The 26,884-nt window shown below is 39.2% G+C and overlaps 1 protein-coding gene across 1 annotated transcript; it reads right to left on the bottom strand.

Annotated features, from left to right (window-relative positions):
- Window positions 1–1,070: 1,070 nt before the first annotated feature.
- Window positions 1,071–22,232, bottom strand: LOC136301953 (DGAT1/2-independent enzyme synthesizing storage lipids-like). The gene is made up of 7 exons (XM_066205214.1): window positions 22,153–22,232; window positions 16,044–16,374; window positions 14,903–15,067; window positions 12,201–12,394; window positions 6,114–6,174; window positions 5,581–5,720; window positions 1,071–3,734 (listed from the first exon to the last, which is right to left on the bottom strand). The coding sequence occupies exons 2-7, from the start codon at window positions 16,369–16,371 to the stop codon at window positions 3,630–3,632; spliced, it is 993 nt and encodes a 330-aa protein (XP_066061311.1). The 5' UTR covers window positions 16,372–16,374; window positions 22,153–22,232; the 3' UTR covers window positions 1,071–3,629.
- Between the last annotated feature and the right edge of the window lie 4,652 nt (window positions 22,233–26,884).

Raw genomic sequence — 26,884 nt, 5'->3', positions numbered from 1 at the left:
GTCAGACCTCCAGACACCTCGTGGTTCCGACACGGCATTCACGCTGCTGTTAAGGCATTCCTGACTGCCCGACAGCTGTGGATGTAATCCCTGGATTTACACATATTAAAAAAAAAAAAAAAAAAAAAAAAATTTACAAATAAAAATCAGTCAAAGAAGTAAGTAGTGTTCCAGTGACACCGGGTGCAGCTCCAAACACATGGGTATTGATGCAGTACCCTACCTGCTAGGATGACATGGAACACTGCCATGGCTGCGCCCTCAGCCCTCGGTGGGATGAACTTGGACAGCTCTTCCAGATCCCCACCTGCTGTGCTTTTCTGGCCAGCTTGCTTCCACACGTACATCATCTGCCTCTTGACATGTGCAGCTGCTCAGCTGAGTTTTTACTGCGTAACTGTTTCCATTGTCATCCAATTAATAAATGTGCAGTTGTACACACTCTTTTCTGTGTAACTGCTTCCACTGTCATCCAATTAATGAATTGGCCACAGCCCCAAGTCTGCCAGAGTTCAAGAGGAATTTGGACAGGCACATGGTGCAACTCTTGGGGCTGTCCTATGCAGGGCCAGGAGCTGGGGCTCGATGATCTTTCTGTGTCCCTTCCAACTCTGGATATTCTATGACTCTACGATTTTATTAATTTACTGTGTTATCAGTATGATATTTTTCCCCAATGCAAAATTTTGTGGTTTGAGCTGGTTAAACTTTATACACAAAAAGCTTTATACACAAACCCAGAATTTCCCTGCATTATTTACTGGGCAAATTATACCTAACAAGAGTCATAAATACTATTTTAATTTTGAGGCAGGGACAGGTCACTTGCTGGTTTTCATTTCTTTTTTTGTTGTATGAATGGAGAGGCTACAAAATAAGTGTAGCAAGGGAGTGATTTGATCTGCAATTACATTTCTATTTGTATGACAAGAATTCTAGTTTCTATAACACCAGTTTTTAGTTCTAGTTTCTATAATATTGCTCTAAAAAGAGTAAAAAAATAGAGTGAGCCACTAAAATAATAGAATAACTGCTTATTATTAGAGGAGTACTATAATGTTTCTGGAAAAGTTGTTTACAATTTTTTATTAGAAAAATAACATACATCATTCAAAATCCCTCCTGTTTCTCAGTAATAATTTTGTCTATCATCTTGAGACCCCAGAAAATACTCTTAGACAACTGTGACAGAAGACAACAAATAGAAATTATTTTTTACTCAGAGAAGCTGCAGACAACACAATGTTGCTTCTAAAAGATGTAATAGCCCAGGAAAAACTTAAGCCTTGTTAGAAAATATTAACAGCTGTCTAAAAAAGAGGAGATAGAGACAGGAATCTCTGCTTTGAAAGATAATCAGTGCTCTGATTACATATTTCCTACCCAAGGTCTGTGCTCCATTTTGAGTTACAGCACAGCTCCTAGCATCATGTATCAGGCAGCATGGCATTTGAAAGGTTGTGCAAATTCTGATTACTGAAGTGGTTAATTGGTCACAGAATCAGAATCGTTAAGTTGGAAAGGAAGTTTAAGACCACTGAGTCCAATTAACAGCCTAACTCTGCCAAGCCCACCACTAAACCACATCCACAAGTGCCACATCTACACATCTAATTAACTCCTGGGATAGCGACTTCACCACTGTTCTGGGCAGCCTGTTCCAATGCTTAACAACCCTCTCAGTGAAGAAGTTTTTACTGATATCCAATCAAAATCTCTCGCAGCTCAACTTCCTTTTCCTCTTGTTCTGTCCCTTATTACCTGAGAGTAGAGACCAACTCCCACCTGGCTGCAACCACACTTTCAGGTAGTTGAAGGTGTTGGTCCCCACTTGGGCTCCTTTTCTCCAGGCTAAACAACCCCACCTCCCTCCTATTTTCCTCGTAAGACTTGTGCTCCAGACCCTTTACCAGATTCGTTGCCCTTCTTTGGACACATTCCATGATGGTATGAATGCACTTGAAAAACAGGATAGTCAGACAATAATTCTGTCTAGTCCTTCTCCAGTTTCTGCAATACAAAGAAAGCCTTCAGACTCTGGTTACTTATAATTCCTCTTGCTTCTTCATCCATGTCCATTTTAGTATTCTATAACCTTTTCCTTTAGTTCCTTTTCTCCCTTGACTTAAGCTCAGGCTTTGAATTTTAGCTTGTATCGCTGCAGTGCGGCATGTAAGACTTCACGGTTTGAATTCCTGCTTATGTCCAGGCATAACAGTCTGCATCTTGATCTGCTTTAGTTTATCATCTCCTATGCATGCTGAGTCTCTGCTGAGAAAAAAATCTTTCTGCCTGTTTACAGCAGTTATAGTAAAGGTAAAGTAAAGACTACTGTATCTTAAGAAATAGTTGTGAAGAGCAGGGTCAGGGAAGAATTTATAATAATCCAAAGGGCAGATTCAGTTTTCTACTGAAAAATGGGCAAACATTACATATATTTCCATAGATGCTTTTAGGATGTTGAGAAGAAAGATTATTTACATATTAAGAGTACATGAAGGAAAAATGAGGCACAAAAATTACCTATATTGGTCTTTGAAGTTAAGTCTAGGTTGCATTTAATGGCATATTGGATAGATTACACAAAGTTGTCCCACTCCCACCAATAACAACATCCCACAGCCTGTAAAAACACATTCTGCTTTGCACTAACTTCCAGTTTTCCACAAGTTGCATTAGGAAGACAAGACTGCCTTTCCAAACAGTCTGTACTGGCTGTCTTGCAGTACTGCATTTTCAGGCAAACCAGCAGTGATGATAAGCCTCAAAGATGCATTGCCTAAGAAAGCTTCCCCCAAGCCTGTTCACTGGGAGATTTGAGTAAATACAGCACAGCCATACTGCACACAGCGTATCCAGGGATTTTCAGGCTGGGGCAGCCTCATTCACTAAACATCTATGCTGTGGTGCAATAGAGCATGCACAAACCAGCTCAGACTTGAAAGTACCTTCTACATGTATTTGCAATATTTGCTACACTGAACTAGAGCTTTTTTTTTCCTCTCTTTGAGAACCCTTTTTTTGTGGGGGAGAAGTCTTGGATGCAAACAGTCCTGCTTTTCAGGGTATGCACTACTAAGCTGATGTTTTTGAAGGAGTCTAGCATCTGTTTTAATGGGATTATGTCTCTTTTTGTAGTCTCTAGGAGAATGGTGTAAGCAGTAGCTGATTACCTAAAGCAAGACAGTTTTTTCTGACATGTCTTGCTTGGGGCCCTCAGGGAAGGTGCCCCCCGTGGGGTGGTCTCTGGTGGGACAACGCCAACCCTGAGGCTCTGCTCTGAAACCAGGCTGTTCTCAAAATACAAATGCACGGACCTAGACAACACCACTAAGGCTCTCAGAAGTCGGTATATACTTGTTTTAGGAACCAGGAAAACCTTGGCTGCATGATTTCCTTTGGGGGAATTTAGCTGTTGCATTGCAATTGCACATAAGTCATCTTCATCAATCTTTCTTAGTTCAGGATATTCTCAAAGACATGGGGGAACTTTCTAGACATTGTTTTCTTCCACCAAATCTGTAGAAATTTGTAAATTAAACTGGTTAACACCAACTATTAGTGACCAGTGCTGTATGACATTGTTTTTTACTGTATGCTGTAAAGCCAATGAAATAAACATGAGCATTCTAATCGCTTTTACGACGTTTATCAAATCTCTCCAGTAAAGCTTTCCATATGTTGCCTGGGATTGTTTGGTGCTTGCTTATGAGAGCCTGGACAGCAGTCTTTGTCTGAAAAGAGAAGAGAAATTTGCCTTTACAGACCTATTTTATGCATGGAAGAACAGTATAATTACTAACTTCTCAGAGGTTCAAGAGGGAAAATTCACACATAGCTCTACTGTAAAAAAAAAAAATTGTTTTATATTAACTAGTTGTCCTAATGACACATTTCTTGGAAAAGAACAAAAAAAAAAAGACTGCAGTTTAGGTAGGCTCAAATTGTTGAGATTTATCAGATGTGGTCATTATTTAGTCAAAGTAGCCTTTAACACATGCAAACATTAAGTTTCTGCAATCTCCCATCCCTGAAAATTTTCATCAAAAATTGTGGATAAAGCCTGATCACCTCATCTGATCTTATAGCTGACTTATCTTGAACTAAGACTTTGGTGTAGGAACCTCTGTCTGTCCTTCCCAACAGGAATTCTCCCATAATTTTATCATATACAGCATGTACATAATAAGAAAATTCATAACACTCTTTCTATGAGATTCAAATGCAAGTTTAGGAAGAGAATGAATACAATATTCTATATTTATACAAGAAATAAGAAATTATCTCCTTTTGGTTTCCCTTGTTTATTTAAATTTGAAGTAAGGGTAGCTACATACTCCACTGATCTACCCCAGAGTTATAGTAGAATATCACTGTGAATATAAGAAGAGAGTAGTCAAACCTGACAGATTCATGTCTTAACTCCTTTGCAGGGCAGGATCAGACAGAGGTCAGCCAGGCTACTGCTCACCTCAAACCTCATTTAGATTGCCTTTTTTTTAAAGTAATATCAGCCACAGAAGACCTAACTGTACTCCCACCAAAGTGGGTGGTGATCAAAGGGGGCCGCCAAAGTAAGGTAAATCAATAAAATGGGAAATTTCAGTTTCACTTTTGCAGGTACACAAAATACTGCTCCCTTAAAATACAAGAATATGAATAACCATAAGGGCAGTCATATTGCTTCCAGCCTCCTAAAGGTGCTAAGACCAAATTCTACAGCTTGCTGGGGGTGTTCCCTTGTAAGGGACGAAACCTGTCTTTCTGGTTTCACTTCTGTGAAACTCAGAACAACATGCAATAGACCCTTTAAAAAGGAAAAAAGAAAACAAAAGAAGAAAAGTTAGCCTTGTTGCACCTTTTTGGGGCTAGCAAGGTGGTTTTTAGTACGTGATTTCTGACAGTTGATTTGTTTGTGTATTTCTAGGTTGTAGCAGATTTTTTTTTCATAAAATCCTCCTTTCATCTTTCATAAAAAAATTTAAAGCTGTATTTTCAGTTTAGCTTAATATTTTGCAAAATGCTTTAACTTTATATCTATAAAGACTTTTATGCTCCTGGGCATCACTAGTTTCACCAAACTGTAGGTACTGTAAATATTTTTATATTTTGGATGCAACTTTTTAACGTTTTCATTTTGACAATGAGACTGAAGCTCTTGAAGAACTTTGCTTCTAGAGCCCTATGCTATTCACTGAAGATTCTGAAAGTTGTTATTTATGAAATTTATTTTCATAATTACTGAAAACTGCATCTAAAACGTTATTTTTATGTCATTTCAGTTATCATAATTATTATCAAAGTTATCAAACGCATGGGAGGAAGAAAGTTAATATAACAAGGAGACAGAGCTCATACATTTTAAAAGGATGAGGGCATCCCAATCAACTGTTACTATATCAATATTTACTGGTAGGCATTAGTACATTAAATAATACCAAACCTCAACTGCCCATAGCTGTAACAAGCTAGGAAGAGTGTATATTTGTCTTTATTCAAGCATGCAAAAAACTGGTTTCAAGTGCACCTATAGTAGATGGGAAAGTATGTAGTTCAATAGTGCAAGGAGAAAGAACCTACCTTTTCAACTAATTCCTCTGTAGTTATATTCGGATCATAAGGGATTGGCTTCCCAATGTACGTGCGAAATTTAACTGGAAGTCCTCCATATGGAGGAGTAAAAGGCAATCGAGTGCTTTCATATAACTGTCTAAAAAATCCTGAAATGGTTTATGGGAGAAAAAAATGAGATTGCAGTCACAGAAAACACAATCCAAATGTGAAATCTGATAAATGTAGAAGACTTCTTAAAAATGCATGCTTTATTTGACAGTCAGGAAATTGTTACAGGATTGAGGCAACTGTCCACCAAAACAAAGCTTGATAGACTTAATAGGCCAGAAAAAAAAGACTTCATTAAAGAACCAAATCACACACAACCAGTTACACCCATGCTATTTCCAAATTTGAGCTACCTTTGACCCACAACAAGTGTCAGAAAATCCAAAGTAAGCAAAAGTCTAAAAGGCAAAGTTTAAGATTAAAGTAAGAGAAGTCTGAGAGAAAATAGATAAAACATTCCAAATACATAAAATATATTTTTAAGTTCTTACTTCTTTCTTTAAACATCCTATAGCCTTCACGGACATTTTGAGTATACATTGGAATGATGGGCTAAGTACAAAAAAAACAAAATAAAAAGGTGGAAATGTTATACCAGGTTTGAATTTCTGGTTTTAGTGCCTGTTAATGCAGCTAAGAAAATCACTCAAATACAGAGGGTAATTATCACTCAGTTAAGTAAAGTAAAGTAAACAAGGAATCTTGATATAAAAACCACCAGAATAGAAAAAAAATTCTATTTTTTATCTCCCACAAACAGCTGTTTTTAAGTCACTATCTGTAAATAAAATGGCTGACATTGCACTAGGTTTTATATAACTTCTGTGATATGTATTTGCTGTAATATCACTGACTGGAACAGAAAACAAATTTCCATATTTTCTCTGTCTAAGGCTTTTGTCATGATTGGTGAATAGGAAAGTATTCTGTTTGTGAAGTCTTGCAGAAAGCAAGCAGACATTCACGGTTGGCTCAGCTCATCTGCTTCTCAAATAGGGTCTTACTGAAGCAGTAATGTTTGGATAAAGCTTCACTGGAAAAGGCTTCTCCAGATCCCTGACACAAAAGAAAGGCAACTGTGTGTCCTCACTGACCTGGACTACACACCTTCTGGAGGGCGGATCCTTAGGTACTTACAGGACAAGTTCACTTCAACATTGTGATGGAAAAGAAACACGCTTAAGATACCTGCACTTGAAACAGTCATGGCTCACAGCCTGAGGTAAGATTTCATAATTTGTAGACAAACAGACAGTAATTGTATCCATATATGAAAAGACTTTTTTCTCCTCTCGTGTCCCTTTTCCTTTTTCAGAAACTCTAATTTGAACAGGTTGTTGGAACAACTTGTCCAGAAGGTAGTGAAAGAAGACTTTTGTACTGTTAAGAATCACTACCACTGAACTGAAACTGCATGATGAGAAAAAAAACAAGCAAGAAAAAGACCTAACTAGAGCCTACCAAATAACTCAGAGTGATAGAAAGCATTGAAAGGAAAAAATACCCGAGAGAACAAAAGGATCAAACGTGCCTGAAGTTGTAATAGTAAACTTTTCAAAATGTGAAATTAAGGGACGTTGTTAGAAATAAACCCTTAAAAAGTAATCAGTAATGACTTTTAAAAACATTTAAGTGCCGGACACTAAAAATACCACACTTAGTATTCAAACATTTTACATCTTATAGATGTGCACTATTCAATTAATAGCTGAAACAATCTGTCACACAGACAAAATACCTTAAATTTTAGGAATAGTACAAGAGAAACATATGGTAGGCTATAAAGAAATCGGGCACCTACAGAAGTTACTCTCATACAATGATCAGCCATTGAGGCACAGGGTAGGCAGCAACATTCATTCTCTAAGTTGGAAAACACAGGTATACACAGAAAATCTTGCATTTGCAAAGCAGCACAACCAGATCTGCGGTAACCCACACATTTATATTTGCTGTGCTGGAACTGAGCTGGATCACACCCAGCCATCTTGAAAGTCACAGAATTACAGGATAGCTGAGGCTGGGAGAGACCTCTGGAGAACATGTAGTCCAAACCCCTTGCCCATACAAGAGAATTTTATAAATCATAGTTCCTGTTTATTTTTCACCTAACTCAGCTTGAAGGAATTTTTTGGCACAGATTAAATTCAGAGATCTTCAGAAGTGATGATCCCTCCTGGTTAGCCTGTCAAAACCAAACCATAGACAGACAGTATTTCTGAAGGTCATGGAAGAATTTCATTGAGACAAATATATGTCCCAGAGGTACACTGAGTCATAACATGAAACAGTAACACTTTCTGACTCCTGTTAAGCAGAGTTACACAAAATTAAATGTGGAAACTTTACAGGTAAGGTCTGAGGCTGAAACTACCTTCCTAGTTTGCTTTTCTTCAACTTTTTAAGTGGAAAAACTATTGAATTTCTGTAATATTATGTGATGGATGGGAATGCCTATTCATATATAAAGTAAGTTTTGTCTTGAAATTCCCATTCAAGTAATCTGTGACAGGTTATTAACCACCATGTAGTCATTTTGATAAAGTGTGTGTAGTTCTTTTGTTGATGGCTACACTGTACATAGAGAAAGTTCTAAAATACCCTTATAATTCTATCTTGCTTTTATTCATGATATCTGAGTAACTGTTAGCAAATTTATATTAATTGCTACATAATAAAACAAGTTCTGATATCTGGATGAGTCTATCCCCAGTGCATTTGGTTTTGTGGCCAGATTTTGGTAGAGGTGGAGCTACAGGGTGGCTTATGTGGGAAGCTGACAGAAGCTTTCCTCATGTCTGGCAGAGCCAGTGCCAGCCAGCTCCAGGACAGACAAGCTGCATGTCAAAGCCAAGCCCATCAGGAATGATCATAACACCTCTGTGATAATGTATTTAAGAAGAAAAAAAAAATTGCATGTGTAATTGCAAACAGAGAAGAACAGAGTGAGAAAAAAAGAACAGAGTGAGAGAAACAGCCCTGCAGACACCAAGGTCAGTGCAGAAGGAGGGGGAGGAGGTGCTCCAGAGCAGAGATTCCCCTGCACCCTATGATGAAGCATCTGTGCCCCTGCAGCCCGTGTAGGACCACAGCGATGCAGAGATCCACATGCAGACCATGGAGGAGCCCCACGCCAGAGTGTGGATACCTGAAAGAGGGCTTTGTAGCTGTAGGAAACCAGTGCTGGAGCAGGCTCCTGACAGCAGGCTGCAGACCCATGGGGAGAGAAGCCCATGCTAGAGCAGGTTTCCTGGATGGACTTGTGACCCTAAGGGGGACCCTCACTGGAGCAGGCTGTGCCTGAAGGACTGTACGCTGTGGAAAAGTGACTCACATGTTCATGGAGAACCTGTTGCCCGGGTTGGACTCAATTTGAAGTTTGTCTCCTGTGGGATGGACCTCAAGCTAGAACATGAGAAGGATTCCTCTCTGAGCAGTGGCAGAAACAACATGTGATCAACTGGCCATGAACCCCATTCCCCATCTCCCTGTGCCACTGCAGGGAAGGTGGTAGAGCCAAAGAAAAAGGGAGAGGTAGGGCAAGAGATGTTTTTTAGACTTTTACTTTACTTCTCATTTTCTTGCTGTGATTTTGTTACTAATAAATGCAATTAATATCCCTAAGTTGAGTCTGGTTTGCCCATAATGGCATTCAGTGAGTGATTTCTCCCAGTCTTAATCTCAGCTCATTAATCTTTTGATTTATTTTCTCTCTCCTATCCATTTGTGAAGGCCAGTGATAGAGAGGCTTTGATGAGTGCCTGGCATCCACTAGACCCCAGTCTTTTATCAACCTGGCAGACTAGTCTGGCCAGTATTAAAAAGGATGCAGCAAGAACAAACAATCAAACTTGAAATGTGTTAAAAGATGGGATCCAGTGACTACTATGGACCTAACTTTATATAAGAAGGGATATATAAAGATAATATTGCCCCCTGTATTGTTAAATGTACCGGGTTTGTGTTTTTTTGCTTGTGGGTTTTTTTTTGTCGTTGTTGTTGTTTTTTGGCTTTTTGTTTGTTTGGGGGTTTTTTTTAAGTGTTTAGTTATCTAGGGTTTGTTTGATTCTAGATTTCCAGAAAAATATCAATGATGCCCAAAGTTCAGTGAAGCTTGCAAGCTAATTACAGCAATGCCCACCATACTGGGATCCAGTCAGACTTTGTGATCATAAAAAACCCACAAAGCTGAATAAGGGTAATTATAAGAGATATAAGAACCAACAGAACTGTAAAGGTGAGCCCAGGCTAGTAGCTGTCAAAGGATAATGCACACTCTCTCCCCTCCTGGTAACAGTCCTACATAGTGCCTGTTTACCAAACATCAAAGGACCACAAGACCCTTTCACACTGCAAGAACCTTACCTCAAAGAATACTCAATTAATTAAATAAAATTTTAAAGATCCCCATCAAAAACCAAATACAAATTCTGTCAAGAAAAGGAGGTAACAATTTGAGGTACTACTATTCAGTTATTTCCATGTGCTTCTATATTATGGAAAACTGGTAGAATTAGAATTACTGGCAAGGATTCTTGTGATGTGTTTTGATCAGGGTGACAATCTATGTAAAGGCACTCAGAGTTTTTAATTCAATTTTTATTTAAAAACCCACAACCTGTTACATTGCAGTACTGTAAGGTTCCAGGTGAAGGAGAACATTTGGCAAAAGTTTGTCCAGATGTTTGAAGTAGCTTGAAAGACAGAGATGAAAACAAAATCAATAGAAATCTCTCAAGTTTTTAAAGTGACAACTCTTTCTAACTGTTTCAGCATATTATTCAATTAATACATAAGAAGACTATTAGGGTACTCAAAATGCCCATATGAATTTGACTGAGTTTATCCCATTCACATTCTGATACTTCCCCAGTAGTGGTGGGCAGCAGGCCCACACAATATGTGAAGTATTATGACTACCATTTACCCTTTTGTGAAAAAGGACAGGAAAATGAACAGAAGCCATAAAGAAGAACATAAAACCTGATTTTTAAAAGGCTTCGTAAGACAAGATGTGGAAACAGGATTCCAGGTCTAAAATTACTTTATCCATTGGGTAAATGCCCCTAAGTTTATTCTAGTGTTTATTATCTCCCCACAATAATTTAAAGATAGAGTTATGAAGAAATATTAACATGAAGCACACAATTTGCACCTTCAGATCCTTGGTACTAGGGAGCCACAGCACAAGAGTTTGAGAAAGCAAAAAAAAAACCAAAGTTTGAGAAGCAACAAATTGGATGAGGTGCAAAATAGATATAACTGTACAAAAATCTGAAAGGGATGTTAAGAAATTAAAGTTTCATGGGAAGAACTCAATTCCCTGTGCAGCTTCTCCTATATAGACAGAAAACTTTATGTGGAAGGTCAAAGAGCACTGCAATTGGTGAGATATTCCTAAGAATGAGAGGGAAAAGTGATGGTTGTGCAGTTCATGAAAAAGCACCAGAAAGTGCATGGAAGAACAGAGAAAGCCTGGATTTGCACCTGTATTGTCAGACACAAAAAGCACTAGGTATGCTAAGCCTAAATTAAGGCAGAAAACTTGTGTTTAGAGGTGGTGATGATGAGGAGAAGTGTCAGTTAGGAAAAAGACAGGGTTGCTGCTCTTTCAGCTGCATGCCATCCCACATAAAATAATTTCCCAGAGACTGTATCAGAAAAGCAGCCTCCCAAGTAGATTTAGATATAAGTAGTCAGAGCTAGTGGTAGAAGGTTGTGTTTGTAGATCATCATCCATATGGAAACTGAAACCTCGGCCATGAGTACATTGGTGGAGTGCAAATCAAGAGAAGCACGTGTCTAGAGCACGCTGAGAATCTGACATCTACACTTAACATATGCTTTGTTTTTATGTAGAACTAATTCTTGTTTGGCACTGAATGACCATTTGACGCTGGAGAGGATTAGGTTCCAATTATGGTTTAGTTTCAGCCAGAAGGAATGCAGCTCCTGTGTTCTAACATGTTCCTTGATGTGAATGAAAGCATGGTGAGGGAAATGCAAAAACTGCTTCAAAAATGCACACAGGATTCAAACTCAGACACTGATGTAGACACATCTTGAGTTAATTGATGCAATCTTTCACAAACATGAAGAAAAGTAAAGATAAAGACAAAATCCTAGACCCTCCCAGAATAAATGAGAAGAAACATAAGGATAACACATCAAAGAAACATAAGAAAATGACCGGCTATGTGGAAGTAAGAAAAAGATGTATGTCTATAAGGATAAGAAAAAAAGAACAAAACCTTAGGGCAGTATGGAGAAGTACCACAGTGCAGATTCCTGAAATACAGTCAAGATGAAACACTGGATGCCTGCATGATGGAACTGTAGACATGGAACCACAGAGATCAATGCCTTAAAACAGTCAAGAAAAAGTTTGACAGTTCCACAAAACTCTTGCTGCTTGTGAATGAATGTGCTCAAGGAAAGCAGTGGGAAAAGGAAATGAAATCTTTACTTCCCAACCATTTCTCTTGGAAGATTTCCCAACAAGTGCTCCTAAGCTGCATTTTATAAGGAAGCAGATATGCAGAAAGGATGAACTGGGATTGGTAAAGTATGGCACTCACCACTTTTGCTTCTAGAGCAACCTGAGCAAAGCCTTTTCGATTTCCCCACATGAGCTGGTAACTTTCGTCACTGAACAGCGCTTCCCGAACTCCACCTGGTGAGATGGACACCAAGTATCCATTCTTCAGTGCAACAAGACACTCCTCCCTCGTACCCGGTATAACACCCGTCACTGCCAATAGTAATTTAAGTCCTGAAATAAATAAGTAGCAAATGTACTTTTAATATAACAATGTATCTCCCAAATACTGTTTGCATGTAGGAGCCAGACTACAGCTAAATTAAAATCTAGTAGCTATATATTTAGGCTAAGACAAATTTTTATGAAGGAAGTAAGACACCTACAGAATAAATGCTGGCAAAATGACAAATACGTGACAATATTTTTGCCCAAATAGTATGAAGATGAACCATCTTGTCAGGAATATGTCAATTAAAAAATGCTTCCACATACAATCTTCCATAATTATCAGCCATATTATGTCAACAAAACTTGTGGGTCATAGCTACAAATCTGAAAATAAGCATCTATTCCTCTCTCCGTTTTTTTTACGTATTTTAATACAAAAAAAAAAAAAAAAAAAAAAAAAAAAAAAAAAAAAAAAGAATCAGTACAATAAAGATGACTACAATAATAGATACCTGACAAGAAGCTATTTTTGGTCTTCTTTTAAACTGTGATGTTTAACATTTTAAACATTGAGGTTTTGAGCTGTTTAATTGAGTATTTTGTGCTTAAATTGCAAACTATGTGGATCAAATTGAACTGCTCTAAGACTCTCAAGATGCATGAATGACAGAAGCTAGCAGGGCAATTTCAGCACCATATGAATGAATCATGAATGAATTCACCACAGCGAATTTCCTTCCTCTGTTTCCATGACTGGGATTCCTCTAAAAGACAGATTGAGAACCATAGACATACTCTATGCTTTCTAATATTACCTTCATATTTTAAATATATCACTTTGGAACTCTGATAGAAAGCATTTCCAGAATCTTCAAATTCCCTGTTCAAACAGCATAGTTTGAAAAAAAAAAATTTTATATTAATAAATGGAAGCACCAACTCTGGACTGACAGAGGTCTGCAACAAAAACTTTGGAAGACAGTGGGCAACACAGTGCTGAATCCTGTAATTTAATTGTATTTAATCTTATTCAAGGTATCATGCTTGATAGATCTTTCTGTTAAAGACAGATGTTGACCTTGTTTAATCCCTTTTTGAAATCAAGACACATTTCTGTTTCATCCTAAAGTCAGGAATGCCATATCATTATTAAGCAAAGAGGTTCTTCATTTGCTTGGCTTTAAAACTTTTGACAAAAAAGTATGTATGTATTACATGAAAATATTATCACTTCTTATTCCCCTTTTCCAGGTTTCACAGATTTTTTTATCCCTCAGCCACGCAAGGCTTCTGTCTGATATCCTAACTCTTCAAAGGAAGCCATGCCACACCTCTGAATCATCCTTCTCCTTTTTTGTAACTTTATTACTTAGCAGCTATTCTGAGATGGAGAGAACTATTAACTCACAAGAAGAATTCTCCTGTAACTGTAATTAATCCTGGAAATAAACAGAACTGAGGTCCAGCATATGGTCATGAGCATTCTTTAAAAAAACAATCTGTGAAGTGTAATATGTCTTTGCAAAAAGCAAGCAAAGTAGAGCGAAAGAAGGTTAGGGAGGAATTTCACTTTTAGACACATCTTCTGATGCAATGGGGAGGTCTAATTTTAATTATTTGTAGTCTTTCTTACCAGATGCCTTTTTATAGCCTTTTTGAAGGTTGATACAGCATTTGCCACCTTTTGTTGCACTAGCATGAACGTAATGCGATCAATACGTTGTGTACACACCAGTTGTCCAGGAACTGCACAGCTGAGTGTTGCTTAGTCCTAACAAATGTGTATTTTATATTTGTAATAAAAATCTGTGCTAGGGACACTTCAATTTCAACAGTACCCTTTTATTTATCCCTTAAAAAAGGAGTCTCCTTTGCAACATTTTGCTAAACTTTCTCTTTTTTTGAGGGTTCTCTTAAAAGCCAATCATCTTTTGATGACTTCCTACTTCTGATATGCTCAGTACTACCCAGTATTTGCTAAGTATGCCTTGAGAAAACTATTGTCATCTTTCTAGGAGTGCCTGAATGTAGTTTTAGCATCAAATTTACTTGAGTTTATAATACTTGTTTTTAGAAAAACTTTGTTTTCCAAAGAATGTCTTTCTACTTCTAAATAGCTTCCTCTATTCTCTATATTAAAACAGCTTTCAATATTAGTGGCATAAAGGTGCCCTTAAATAATTCCCCTGCTATTCCTTCTGGACACTCTTCTTTAGGCCTTGTTTTTCTAAAATTGAATTATCTTTGCTTCTCTGTATCTTCTCCTGACCAGTCAGCACTGGGTCAATAGTAGAGTCCTATCCAGCATTTTGTCCTGAGGAGTGACATTTCATCCCAAAAGGATTATATGTCTATTTGTTGGCTTTGGAGGGTTTACCAATGTTTTCACTGAAAAGACAGGATATGCTACCCTGTTTGTCCTGTTACATCTACCAACTTTTAGTTTAAAAATCTAAAAGCAGTCTTTTAGTTTAAAAGCTCTCTTTCAAGCATAGTAAACGTAAAGTTCACCAAAACCAGGAGAAGTTAGGTGAACCCAGAAAGCTTAAATACAAGAGGACATATTCTTACCTGGTAAACGAAACACAAAATGATCAGCTACTGACAGGCAAAGTCTTTTCTTCCACAGAAACAGCCTAGACAAAAAGTAAAGGTAGTCTATAGGAATAGCTCCATGGTAATACACTAGAATGCCTGGTCCTTCTGGGAGGTTTTCCACACCATGAAGCTCATAACCTGTTTGGGATGGAAAGCAATACACTGACAATGATATCTGTAAAGCATCTGGCAGTTTAAAGAAAACTTTTTACTGTCCTTTGTTAAATGACCTTCAGAGACTTGTGAAAGCCTCTGTAGTAGCTTTCAAAATAGTTACGTTCTGGATGGAACTTTTGGTCAAAAGCACAAAGAAAGTCCCTCAAATACCACAGCACATCACTAGACTGATTTGTTCATCAGTTTAATCATGAGATCAGACTTGAACCCCACATTTTCCCCAGTGCGGGAAGTAAAGTATTTATTTCCCATTAGGAACTTTTTTGTAAATAGTACAATAATAATATTTTTAAAGAAATTAGTAACTAGTGTGAAAATGCTTCATTTTCAGAAACAAAGGCAAACAGTTTGGATACTTTCCTGAAATCTGGAAGTATGAATCTCCATTCTGTGTCAATGAGAATGAGGAGTTTGGGATTTTCCATAATAAAGTGTTCCTCTTTTAGAGAAGGTGAGATGTTTAAATTGAAACCATAATCTGTAAGAATCCCAAAGAGAGGTTCTCGCTACAAGAGTTAAGTATACTCAAAGTGGAAGGGAATTTCCTCACAGATATGCACTTGTATGAATCCTTGTCATGACCCTTCCTACATTTAGTTTGTTTCAGGTGGAGCCAGACGAGAAGACTAATATACATATACAAAGACTTGAGAAAGACCCAGATTTTGCCAACTAAGAGCTCTGTTCCACCTTGTCTGCTTTCATTTCCATCCCTACTACAGCTCCTGCCATGAGCCATTTGGATGGGATTAGAATAGGCAGAGTACAAGGAGGATGTGGAGAAAGTTTTATATTACAAAATGTTCAAAGACACCATACAAAGTATAATAAATGTAACTTATTTTCATCTAGTGGAAGAAAAAAAATAAAATTAAAACTTCTGTATATTTACCACTTACTGTAAATCAAAGCTTCAGACAAGTCATATCATACTCACCATGCCATATTCTTGCATATATATCCCAAAAGCTTGCTATTGTTTTTCTTACACTATTCCAAACATCACTCAAGGGATCTGCTTTTAACTCATTGTTCCTCTGATATATTAAAAGCAAAATATTACTAAGGTAAATGAAAAAGACGATTGTTAAAGGAACTATAAAAAAAACTAATATTCCACTAATTGTCAGTGAGCCAATAATCACATGAAAAAGGTATTTCTTCAGGAACTCCACAACAGTCCATTCTTCCAGTGCATAGAAAAGGCAGCTGAGGTTGGTCATTGGTATCTGTCCTGAAGCACAAGATTCTTTTCTACCTATCATGTCCTGCATGGAAAAGAAAGAGAGAAAAAACAAACAAACCAGCTGTAGTTTCTCAATTTAGGAAAAAAGGTTTCTGTAAATCCACCTGATACTTATTTTGGTATAGCACATGTTCAAACATTTTGTGTCTCTCTGTTATGCTAACATAGCTGCTGGCTAGATTATCCATGTATTTATGGAATAGGGGCTGAAGGACTGGAGTTCAACAACGCCTCAGGATCCCTGCAATGTGGTTGATCAGATGATTTCTCTCAAAAGAGGGTAAGTGGATAGTATTTTTAGCAGCATTAGCCAAGAGTGCTGCCAGAGGTGTGGGCTCTCCCTGTCCTCGGCAGAGAGCCCAGGGCTTCTTCTTCCTCTCATGCTGGCAGCAAGGGGATGAGACAGTGGAGTGAGAAGCAGAAGGGCCACTGAGCAAAAGCAAGGCAGCCATGGCTTTTTCACAAGGCCTAGGGCTGTCTGGGACAGCACTTGGTACTGCTGTTAGCCCTGGGAAAAGCAGCTTTCTACCCCTCATCCATACAACACACCTTTCCTTCAGATCTTCCAGCCCTAGCAAAGGCCAGGAGAGCTCCATGGCCCTACTGATATGTTTTCCACATGCAGTTCCCTAGTTCATCCATTCCTACAGCTGACCTGGCCTGCCTGACAGCAGGTAGTGGTTACACTGGAATGCAAGAGCACTCCAGCATTGTTGGCTGCTTTTAAGATTCTTGAGCATTAGCTAGAGATTTAAACATTGCAATCCTGTTCAGTAATCCATAACTGAATACAGATTTTCTGTGCCTCAATCAGGTTGCTACTTGTTTAACGGGTGGATTTTTCCGCTCCAGTACTAGAGCAAGTACCTACAAGAAACAAATCTAAGTGCCAAAGTCAGTGCCAGGATCATAAAATACAGCAAGCTCAGACTTCTCTGACTTTACATCTTCAGCTGTGTACTTATATGAGTAAAGTTGCTGTACACTTCTGTTTTCCTTATTTGAAGCTTTGGGCAGAATATAGGGGTGGACTGGTGCAAAGCACAGCTCCCTTCAGAATTATGGATGACAAGGAGTACAGCAAACAGCAAGAGTGGAAAGCAGCCATATGAACAAGCACTAGAGCCTAAAATGCATCAAGACAAGCAAGCCCCATGGCAAGCCCTGCAGAATGAGTAGCTGCAGTAGCTATAAATTTGTTCTCACACATGCCAATGAAATGTGTCCTTATCTCAAACCCTTTGAACTCCACACTGGCCACCAAAAAGGACTACTTGGTTTAACCCTAGTAGGCAGCTGAGCACCACGCAGCCACTCACACAGTCCCCACTGCCACGAGATGGGTGAGATAATCAGAAGATTAAATGTGCGAAAACTCTTGGTTTCAGACAAAGGCAGCTTCATAGGTAGAGCACAAGCCAGGAGGATAGTAAACAAAAAGGAAGCAAGCACTGTGTTAAAAGATGCTCAACATGGTACAAACAAATGAAATCAGTATGACGAAAAGTAACAAGTATTTATATACAATCGTTTATATCCTGATGACTGCTGCCTCACTAAGATATAGGAAGATCTGGACATTTTCTCTGAAGAGACATTTTATCAATAATATGAAAGAAAAAAAGGAAAAGTCTGTATGATTCAGACATTAAAATATATCTGTTTAAGTAGTGTTTAAGAAGGACAAAACTGATGGTGCAGTGCTACTCTATAGTAAGTTATTGTTTTTAAGGTTCTGATAAAAGCAAGGACTATAAATCCTCAATGTGTGCAAAGCATGCTGTGCTGACAGAACCCAGGAGAAGGCTGCAATAAGGGGGCTTGCCTCAGGCTACTGAATCAGAAATACTGAGCAGTACTTAGAATAACTTGCTCAGCCTGCAACATAGGGTGAAGGAAGTGAATGGATTTTGTATTGTTATTGGGGATTCAGATCTGGAACACAGACTACTACAGCTGATAGCAAAAGTGTCTTAAAATCACAGATAAAATGTCCATATCCATAGCAAGTGCATCAATAATAACCCCTATATGATATGGGGATCAATTTGAATATACAGATCACTGATTAGTAAGAGAAGGTATAATCTACTAACAAGATTGAAGATGATTCCAAAGCCCCCAGCCATGAGTAATTGCATACTCAACAGCCAGATAAAATTCTGGCAAGAGAACTGAAAAGCTGGTAACTTATGCCACTCATTCTAATTTTGTGGGAAACGGACCTTGTAAACAAATTCACCTCCATTCTTTGAAGAAATGATAGGTTAATAGCTTGTACAGGTTTCAATTACATATATTTTTAACAGAAGCTTCTTAAAGAGTCACTTTAAGCTGCACATGAGCTGCTATTTGAAAGTCATCCTTCCACCAGTCCTACAGTCTATGTTCTTACCCCCAGGATCTCATGGCTCCCTGCTAAAGGGATGCCAGTGAAAATTCTGGCACCAGCAAAATTGCTCTTAGGAACAGCCCAAACTTGGCATATGGGTATTATGCAAGTATGTTACCAATGCCACTTGATATTTTTATTAAAAAATAAATCTCTTTTAAATGGAGCACATATGAAATTAATGGTGTCATTGACTAGCATGGCAACAAAATATCCATCAGTGGTGGAATCTCTACCAAATGAGAACTGAATCTATGTCCTACATTATTCAGCATTTTCAGAATTTTCCTCTAATATTAATAGAATATTTACATTGATCAGTTTTAACAATGTAACTTTCCACTGATTCCTCTTCCTCCAACCCAATTTTTATGTAGCAGAAAATTACTTGCTGGCTGGAAAACCACTACCCTTAACTTTGTTAGCTCACAGACTGCAGTATAAATTAACATCTCGATGTATTAATTTCTGATTTAAGTTCAATATAGACACCAGAAAAAAAGAAAAAAAAAGATTTAGAAAGAAATTTAAATACACCAATGTGCAAAATTGTATTTTTTTAAACCTACAAAACAGATTTAACAGTACAGATTTGACCAAAGACATCTGAAAGCAGTTGAGTAGACACAGAATGAGTTCACCTTCTGCCAGTCAGCTGGCTGAGTGGGATACAAGCTTATTCAACATCATTCCAGCTGAATCCAAGGGTAGGAAAAGAATAAATAATTGACTGATTGAGGAAAAACTAGAAGCACCATGGCTTTTTCTGGAAATTGGGTACTCAATCTTGTTTCAGTTTCTGCTCTCACAGTTCAGTTGCACACTACCTCCAGTATTTCATAGGAAAAGAATGCATTCCAATCACTGAAACCCAGACCCTGGTATTTGGACTATATGATGTGAGTCCGACATGGTAAATGCATCCCTCTACTCTCAGTGTAACATCAAAGGGCTACAACAGGATAGGGCTCCTATTTTTCCATGTTCTGCTGGCTATGTCTCACCAGTCCCCTGCTGAAACCACAAATACAATTTTGAAGCATTCTTTCTATCAAACACCATATATGAAATTATTACAACTATATGACTGCCCATTGCAAGTCTGTTACTAACAGCCTCCTTGATTATGCACTAGGAGACAATGCAGGAGTGTTACCACAAAGTAAACACATTTACTTGTAATGCCTTTGATTTGCCCCAAATGTCAAATTTAAGAGAGAAATTTCTCTTCTGCTTTTATCAAATCTGAGCCAGGAGCAAGTCCAATGTACTTCAATACTGAATATCCTCTAAAAGGTTAAGAAGTGGGTATAGTGTCATATTATTTACCAAATAACCCAAACAAACATTTTTTAAATTGTCTACATTTTTCTCATCTTATCTAGTGATGGACTTGAAGCTATTGTTGTGAGTGATTTCATTGTTCTTATAGACAACAACATGTGTGTTGACATGCAAGGTATTTGTTTGGGCTCCACCTATAAAGCTTATTGAATTCCAGAGTAATCACTTTATCTACAGTGTAACATTACAGGTGATGTCAGAGAAAGACAGAACTACTGTCTCCCTACTTAGAGAGGAGCTCCCCTTTCAACAAAATCTCCTGTGGTACAAGTCATTCAGATCCTTAGGTCTTGCTGAAGCATCATGTGCTGATAAGGATAATCTTACCAACACTGTAATCCCAGGGAAGAACAAAGCTGTCACAAGAGATATTACATTAGAATTAAAACCCTGTAGCTGGCTTTCAATCATGACTGAAGAGTCATAATCTTGGTCCTGCTGATCACTAGTTTGCTCTTGGCACTAAGTTTAGCAGAGCATAGTGAGAAAATGCTTTACACAGGAGCAAGTGTAAAGTAACTGCAGACTCTTGGAGAGAGAATTTTTTGACACTTGCTTTCTTGTGGCAGGCTCCTACTCTTTGCTCAAACTCGGTCTGTTTCATGGGAGGAGTCATCTAAATGTTACATTTCTGCCTCTTGCTTTTCAACATAAATAAAATTTCAGTTTCATATTTCTGGGATGTTTTGTGGCAGTTCCATGGAAAATAACTATCTTGCTGGTCTCACCCTGCCACCACCCACTTTATTTCTCTCCATAAATCCACCCATCTTGTACTCTCCTGTGTTTGTAGAGCTTCCTTCACCTTCAGCACATCCAAAGTGGATAGACTGTCCAAAAATGGACAGTCTATCTCCCTCAGATGGAAACTGTTAGCAATTACACTGCTCAGTCCTCCAGGTTTTTGCAGCCATTCTAGCTTTTTCACACACTAAACCCAGCACACTATTTCCCATTTACAGCCTCAGCAAATATGAATAACTGAATTCCAACTCGGTTTGGTTGAGCATATGGATATTAGGCACTACCCCTAGCTGAGCATCCTTGCTCAGCTTGGTTGCCAGAAATGTGGCAGGTAAGAGCTAGAAGAACAATAGAATCATAGAATGTTTGGGTTGGGAAGGGACCTTAAAAAGCATCTGGTTCCAACCCCCCCTGCCATGGGCAGCGACATCTTCTACTAGCCCAGGCTGCTCAAAGCCCAATCCAACCTGACCTTCAACACTGCCAATGATGGGGCATCCACAACTGCTCTGAGCAACCAGTATCTCATCATTCTTACGGTAAATTTCTTCCTGATATTTAATCTAAACTGCCCTCTTTCAGCTCAAAGCCATTCCCTCTTGCCCTGCTGGTTACGTGCCTGTGTAAAAAGCCCCTCTCCAGCCCTCTTGTAGGTCCTTTTCACACACTAAAACGCTGAAATGATATCTCCCTGGGGCTTTCTCTTCATCAGGCTGAACAATCTCAACCTGTCTTTGCAAGAGAGTACTCTGATCATCTTTGTGATGCTCCCTTATACCTGTTCCAACAGGTCCGTGTCTTTATGTCATTACTATGCTGAGAACTCCAGAGCTGGATCAGCACTTCAGGTGATGCCTCGCACCCGAAGCAGAGTAGAGGAGCAGAATCACCTCCCTCACCCTGCTGGCCACACTTCTTGAGATCTAGCTCACTAGCTTTCCTTTTCCTGAGCACACGTGGTCGGGTGTATGAAGAGGGTATACAAGGAGCAGCATCTGGGTTCAGATCGGGTACCTGACCTGCTCAGGCACAAGTAAAATACAGCAAGTGCCCAACACCTACATTTGTCCCTTTTCTTCACCTGGGAATGTCATGTAACGTCTCCAAACGTCAACACCGCGAAGACTCGGGAGATTCCTCAATGTCGTGAGCTGAGGACCCCTAAGAGCAGATCGTTGCTGAAGCACGGGAGTGCTGGAACGCGGCCGGACCCTCCCCCGGCGCCGGCTCCACTTAGGGCGGCACAGCCTCCTCCCGCCGCCCTCCGTCCCGTCCCGTCCCGTCCGGTCCCGTCCCGTCCCGGGTCCCCGCCCCGCTCACCTGCCCGCGGCGGCGGCGCCGTCCCGGACCCCGCGGGTCGCCCGTCCCGGGATAAGCGCTCCGCCACCCCCGCACCCGGGCCGAGGAGGAGGAGCTGCGCCTGGCAGACGCACCGGGCTCCGCGCCCAGATCTCCACGGAATTCTTCAATGATAAAAATCCTGGGACGGGCGCCGGGAGCCCCGCCTGGGCGCGCTGGGATGGAGGAGCCCCTTCCCATCGCAGGGGACGCCCAGAGCCTTCTGCGCCTTTTCCTTCTTGGAAGAAAGGCTCCCTGGGACGGGCTTCCAGTCAGTTCATGTCTACACTGATCAGGAAAACTTTCCGGCAGTGTCACGGACTGCTAAACTGACAAAATGCACTGGTTTTGCAAAGGAAATAACCTCATTAAAAAGATGAAGAGGCTTGGGTGTCACACAAACTCGGGATATAATTAAAGCAGAACACATATAGAACATGTTAATATGGCTAAAATCAGCAGAGGAAACCTGAAATGTAATAAATACCCTTACATTGTACTGTTGTTCACTCTCTTCCTTATATGATGGAGGTCTTATTTAGACTGATACAACCAGTAAGTATCAATTTTGAAGTTCAGGAAATGGTTAATCCAACCTGTTTAAGGCAGGTGATTGAATTTCATTGATTTGATTTGATGCAGAACAAGAAATTTGCTCCCATGAAGTAAAATGCATGACTGCAGTACACTGCCTCCCACACACGCACTGCTGTAGCTGTGGTCTAGGGGAAGGGGACACAAACCTGCAAAAAAAGCATCCACCACTGATGCTTTTCTGTTGACTTCTGATTTTCATGGCACAAGACAGATTTCTTCAATAACAGGTTTTCTTGTGAGAGAATAAAAAACTTGATATTCCTTGCCTAGCATGAAACAGAAAATCCTTGGAAAAGTGGTTTTGCTAGTAGAGAGTTTGATAGAATGCAGATAGAAAGTATTTAAGAGGCAAAAGTACATTTAGATGACCAGTGCAGAGAGAAAAAATGTTGTATATAATACTTACCTGCTAACACCAAATGTAGCTGAAATTATTTTGCTTTGTTCACATGTGTTTTGTTTCCTTGTGTTTGCATGATGGTGTACTATCATCCAAAGAGTCTGTATGGAAATGCAAGAACTAAAATTACTATTGAAGGACAGCTAGAATGAAACAGCAACATGATAATATGGATATTGAAAAATACATTGGAATAAAAAGTACTGAATAACATTGTGTGGAAAAAAAATGCATTACTATCTTTGCTTTTCCTTCTCATGTTTTTTCTTGAGAGTCATCTTGAAGAAAAATGGTATGAGGCTTTTTCAGAGTATTTTTAGGAATCTGATATGGGCTTCTATCAGCAGATTTGCATAGGAAGGGAGATTTCTAATGACAGACAAAACTACTCTGAGGAACCCATATGAAATCAAAATTTAAGTATTTGGATCTCAGGGAGTAGGAAAACAAAATAAAAAGACACAAAATTTCCACAGCCTGGAAATTTTAGGTGAAATAATGGTCAAACATTCTAGAAAGTTTCCAAAATTCCTACAGGTGCCTTGTGTACAATGTGTACTATCATGACTATAAAGATTCTACAAGAAATAGAGCAAAAGGAACTGATTGGTATAATAAACTATGCCATGTGAATCAGAAGCATATGTTAAACTTCAGCTAAAAATAAAAGTAGCAACCAAGGTGAGATAAATATAAAAAATTATTAGGGCTGAAAAGGTACTTTGTTCTAATTTTGAATTAAGGTAATGAGATAGAGAATTGGCAGATTGATCATAAAGATGAAGGAGAAAAAATAATAAAACTGGAATGAAAAAATCAAGGTTCAGACATGGTAAGAATAGAACCAGTTTGTTCTCTCATTCTATGCAAGAACAATGTCTATCAGATTAAATTCCAATCCCAGTAGTAAGGAGTTTCTAGTAGCTTTGTGGAGTTTAGAATACCATGTGACCAAGAACTGCAAATTTAACACTCATATTTGAGAAATTAAGAATAATTAGGTGTCTCCTGCCTTCTGCACTACCCAGTGTGTTCCAGACCAATAAGTGTTAAGAAAACAAGAGTTCAAGATGTGGAGAAATGGTAAACTCTTTACCTTTTCTAATTGGTAATGTTGCCAGGCGGTCCTGCCAATGGCATGAAGCTATGGGAAGGGTAAATATAACCTTAGGGCTTATCTCACAAAGTTCCGGGTAGGATTACTGAAGTGTTACAGCTAACATTGAAGGCACAGCTGAGATCTTCTCTGAAATATTTTATTTCATTCTATTCTTTGTTTACATAGATCAATTTAGATTGAAACAAGGACAGAAAACAGTCCAAAGAATGAGGCAGAGGCATGTGGCCTTTTGTAACCCATCAAAATGAAATTTAAAATGGGATGTACCTGTTGCTGTTAAATAATTTCGAGAGTAAGAAGGTCTTGGTAAAAAAAAAAAAAAAAAAAAAAAAAAAAAAAAAAAAGTAACTCAGTTAAAAATCAGTCAAAGCACAGAATAAATGAGAATTAATGGCAGTATAACTTGGGCACATTTTATACTCCAGTAAGTTTTCCAGCAAGAAAAACTGAAGTTATGAATCTGTTTACAAGAGAAGTAAGAGTTTCTACTGCTATTTGAAAGTCGAAAATAAATAGGTTACAGAATTTGGCAGTCCTGAACCAGTGTTGCTTGCATGACACTGCAGATGAGTTGTGCTGGGAGATGGCTCCCCTTCATCAAGGATGATTCCAGTAGAACACAGAATGATTAATCCTGTCAGAAGCTGATCATAAGTGGTGTTCCCCAGGACTCAGTGTTTGGGCCTTTTTAATATCTTCACGGATGACATGGATGAGGGGATTGAGTGCACCTCTAGTTAGTTCACAAACAACACTAAGTTGGGCAGGAGTGTTGATCTGCTGGATAGTTGGAAGGCTCTGTAGAGAGATCTAGACTGGCTGGATTGATGGGCCTAGGACAATTTTATAAGGTTTGAGAAAGCCAAATGCTGGGTCCTGCCTTTGCATCACAACAACCCCACTGCAGCTCTACAGGCTGGGGGCAGAGTGGCTGGAAAGATGCCCAGTGCTAAAGGACCTGGGGGTGCTGGTCAGCAGCAGCTCAACATGAGCCGGGAGTGTGCCCAGGTGGCCAAGAAGGCCAGTGGCATCCTGGCCTGCACCAGCAATAGTGTGGCCAGCAGGAGCAGGGCAGTGATTCTCCCCTGTACACAGCACTGGTGAGGCCATGCCTTGAGTCCTGTGATCCCTCTTCTCTAAAGCAACAAGCAAGACAAGATGGTGTCAAGTTGCACCAGGGGAGGTTTAGATTGGATATTAGGAAACATTTCTTCACTGAAAAGGCATCGGAACAGGCTGTCCAGGGCAGTGGTGGAGTCACCATCCCTGGAGCAATGCTGGAGGTATTTAAAAGGCAAGTAAACATGGTGCATAGAGACAGGGTTCAGTGGTGGACATGATGGTCTTGGGTTAATGCTTGGACAAGATCATAAAGGTCTTTTCTGCCCTAAATTATTGTGATTCTATGTTTAACATAAAATGACAACTTGTGTTTGGAGGCTATAAAGTTTCTTACTAAAAGAAACTGATTATTAAAAATTTACCTCAGTCTTGCCTCCTGTCTCTTAATATTTGCTTGAGCATATATGCCAGAACCTAGACAGGATTAGCAATTGCTATTAACCCCATTCTGGAGCAAAGGCAGTCTCTATGGGTTCTTAGGACTGGATCCATTTCAGGCAGTAATGTTGCAGAGTGATGGGAAGAGATGACTGTCTTGGAGGCCTCAATAAACTGAACTTGAACACTTTTTTTTTCTTTTTTTTTCTTTTTTTAGTGTAGATCTTCTAATCATATCACTAAACTGATGCTAAAATGTGGGAATCAGGATAGTATCACAGATGTGGGATCATTTGCAGGCAAGCATGAAAGCTTTAGAGGTGGCTGCCAAGACAAAGAATAGTTTTCATCTTCTTGGAGAGATGTTTCACTGATGATGAAGAAAGTGAGCTTTTCCTTTAGATCCTGAAGGAAACATTCCCCAATAACATTCTTGGAAAGCTGTTATATAGATGGAATTTGCTTACTGTAGATGGTATAGGAAAATGTATTGCTTAGGCAATGCAATCAGGGGGTATTCAGACATTAAGTGTGAAAACTTGTTCTGCTTTTTTCCTATTTAAAATCAGCAGAATCAAACCAAATTCTGCCAAGGCTCAACCTTATCCTGTGCTTGCAAATATTGGTGCTGTCCTGGAGGAAAACACAAAGTCACTTGACATTAAAATTTAGAGGTCTAAAAACTAACTCAGTTCATTTCCCTGGAAGCAGAAGATGATAATCTGAGGAACAACACAGAATGATTACTCCTAGCTCCAGGAAGAGCTCCTTCATCCAGGATCTGTTTGAGCCATCCTTCTTACATATGCAAGATGAGAGCCAAGGCTACTTTGCTGCACAAGGCTTCCCAATTTCTTTTTTATATCCTCAATTTCATTCTTCTCTTCTACAGCTGTCAGTGTCAGCTGGCTCTAGATTCAGCATCTAACTGCTGGCAGCGACAGTGGTGTCAGCATGCAGGGCTGGAGACTTCCTAACCACTGCAGCTGGAGGTTGCCACTTGGCAGAAGGGTATCCCTTCACTGTACCACACATTTGCATCCTGCCTTCTTGTCATCCATGGTTCGCAGCACATCCTTTGCTGATAGCAGAGATGT

This window comes from Chamaea fasciata, unplaced genomic scaffold (genome assembly GCF_029207755.1).
Source record: "Chamaea fasciata isolate MVZ Bird 193981 ecotype frontalis unplaced genomic scaffold, bChaFas1.0.hap1 SCAF_1, whole genome shotgun sequence".
In the NCBI taxonomy this organism is placed as follows: Eukaryota; Metazoa; Chordata; class Aves; order Passeriformes; family Sylviidae; genus Chamaea; species Chamaea fasciata.
The sequence above is the reverse complement of the archived record's forward strand: the minus strand, read 5'-3'. Positions and strand labels throughout refer to the sequence as shown.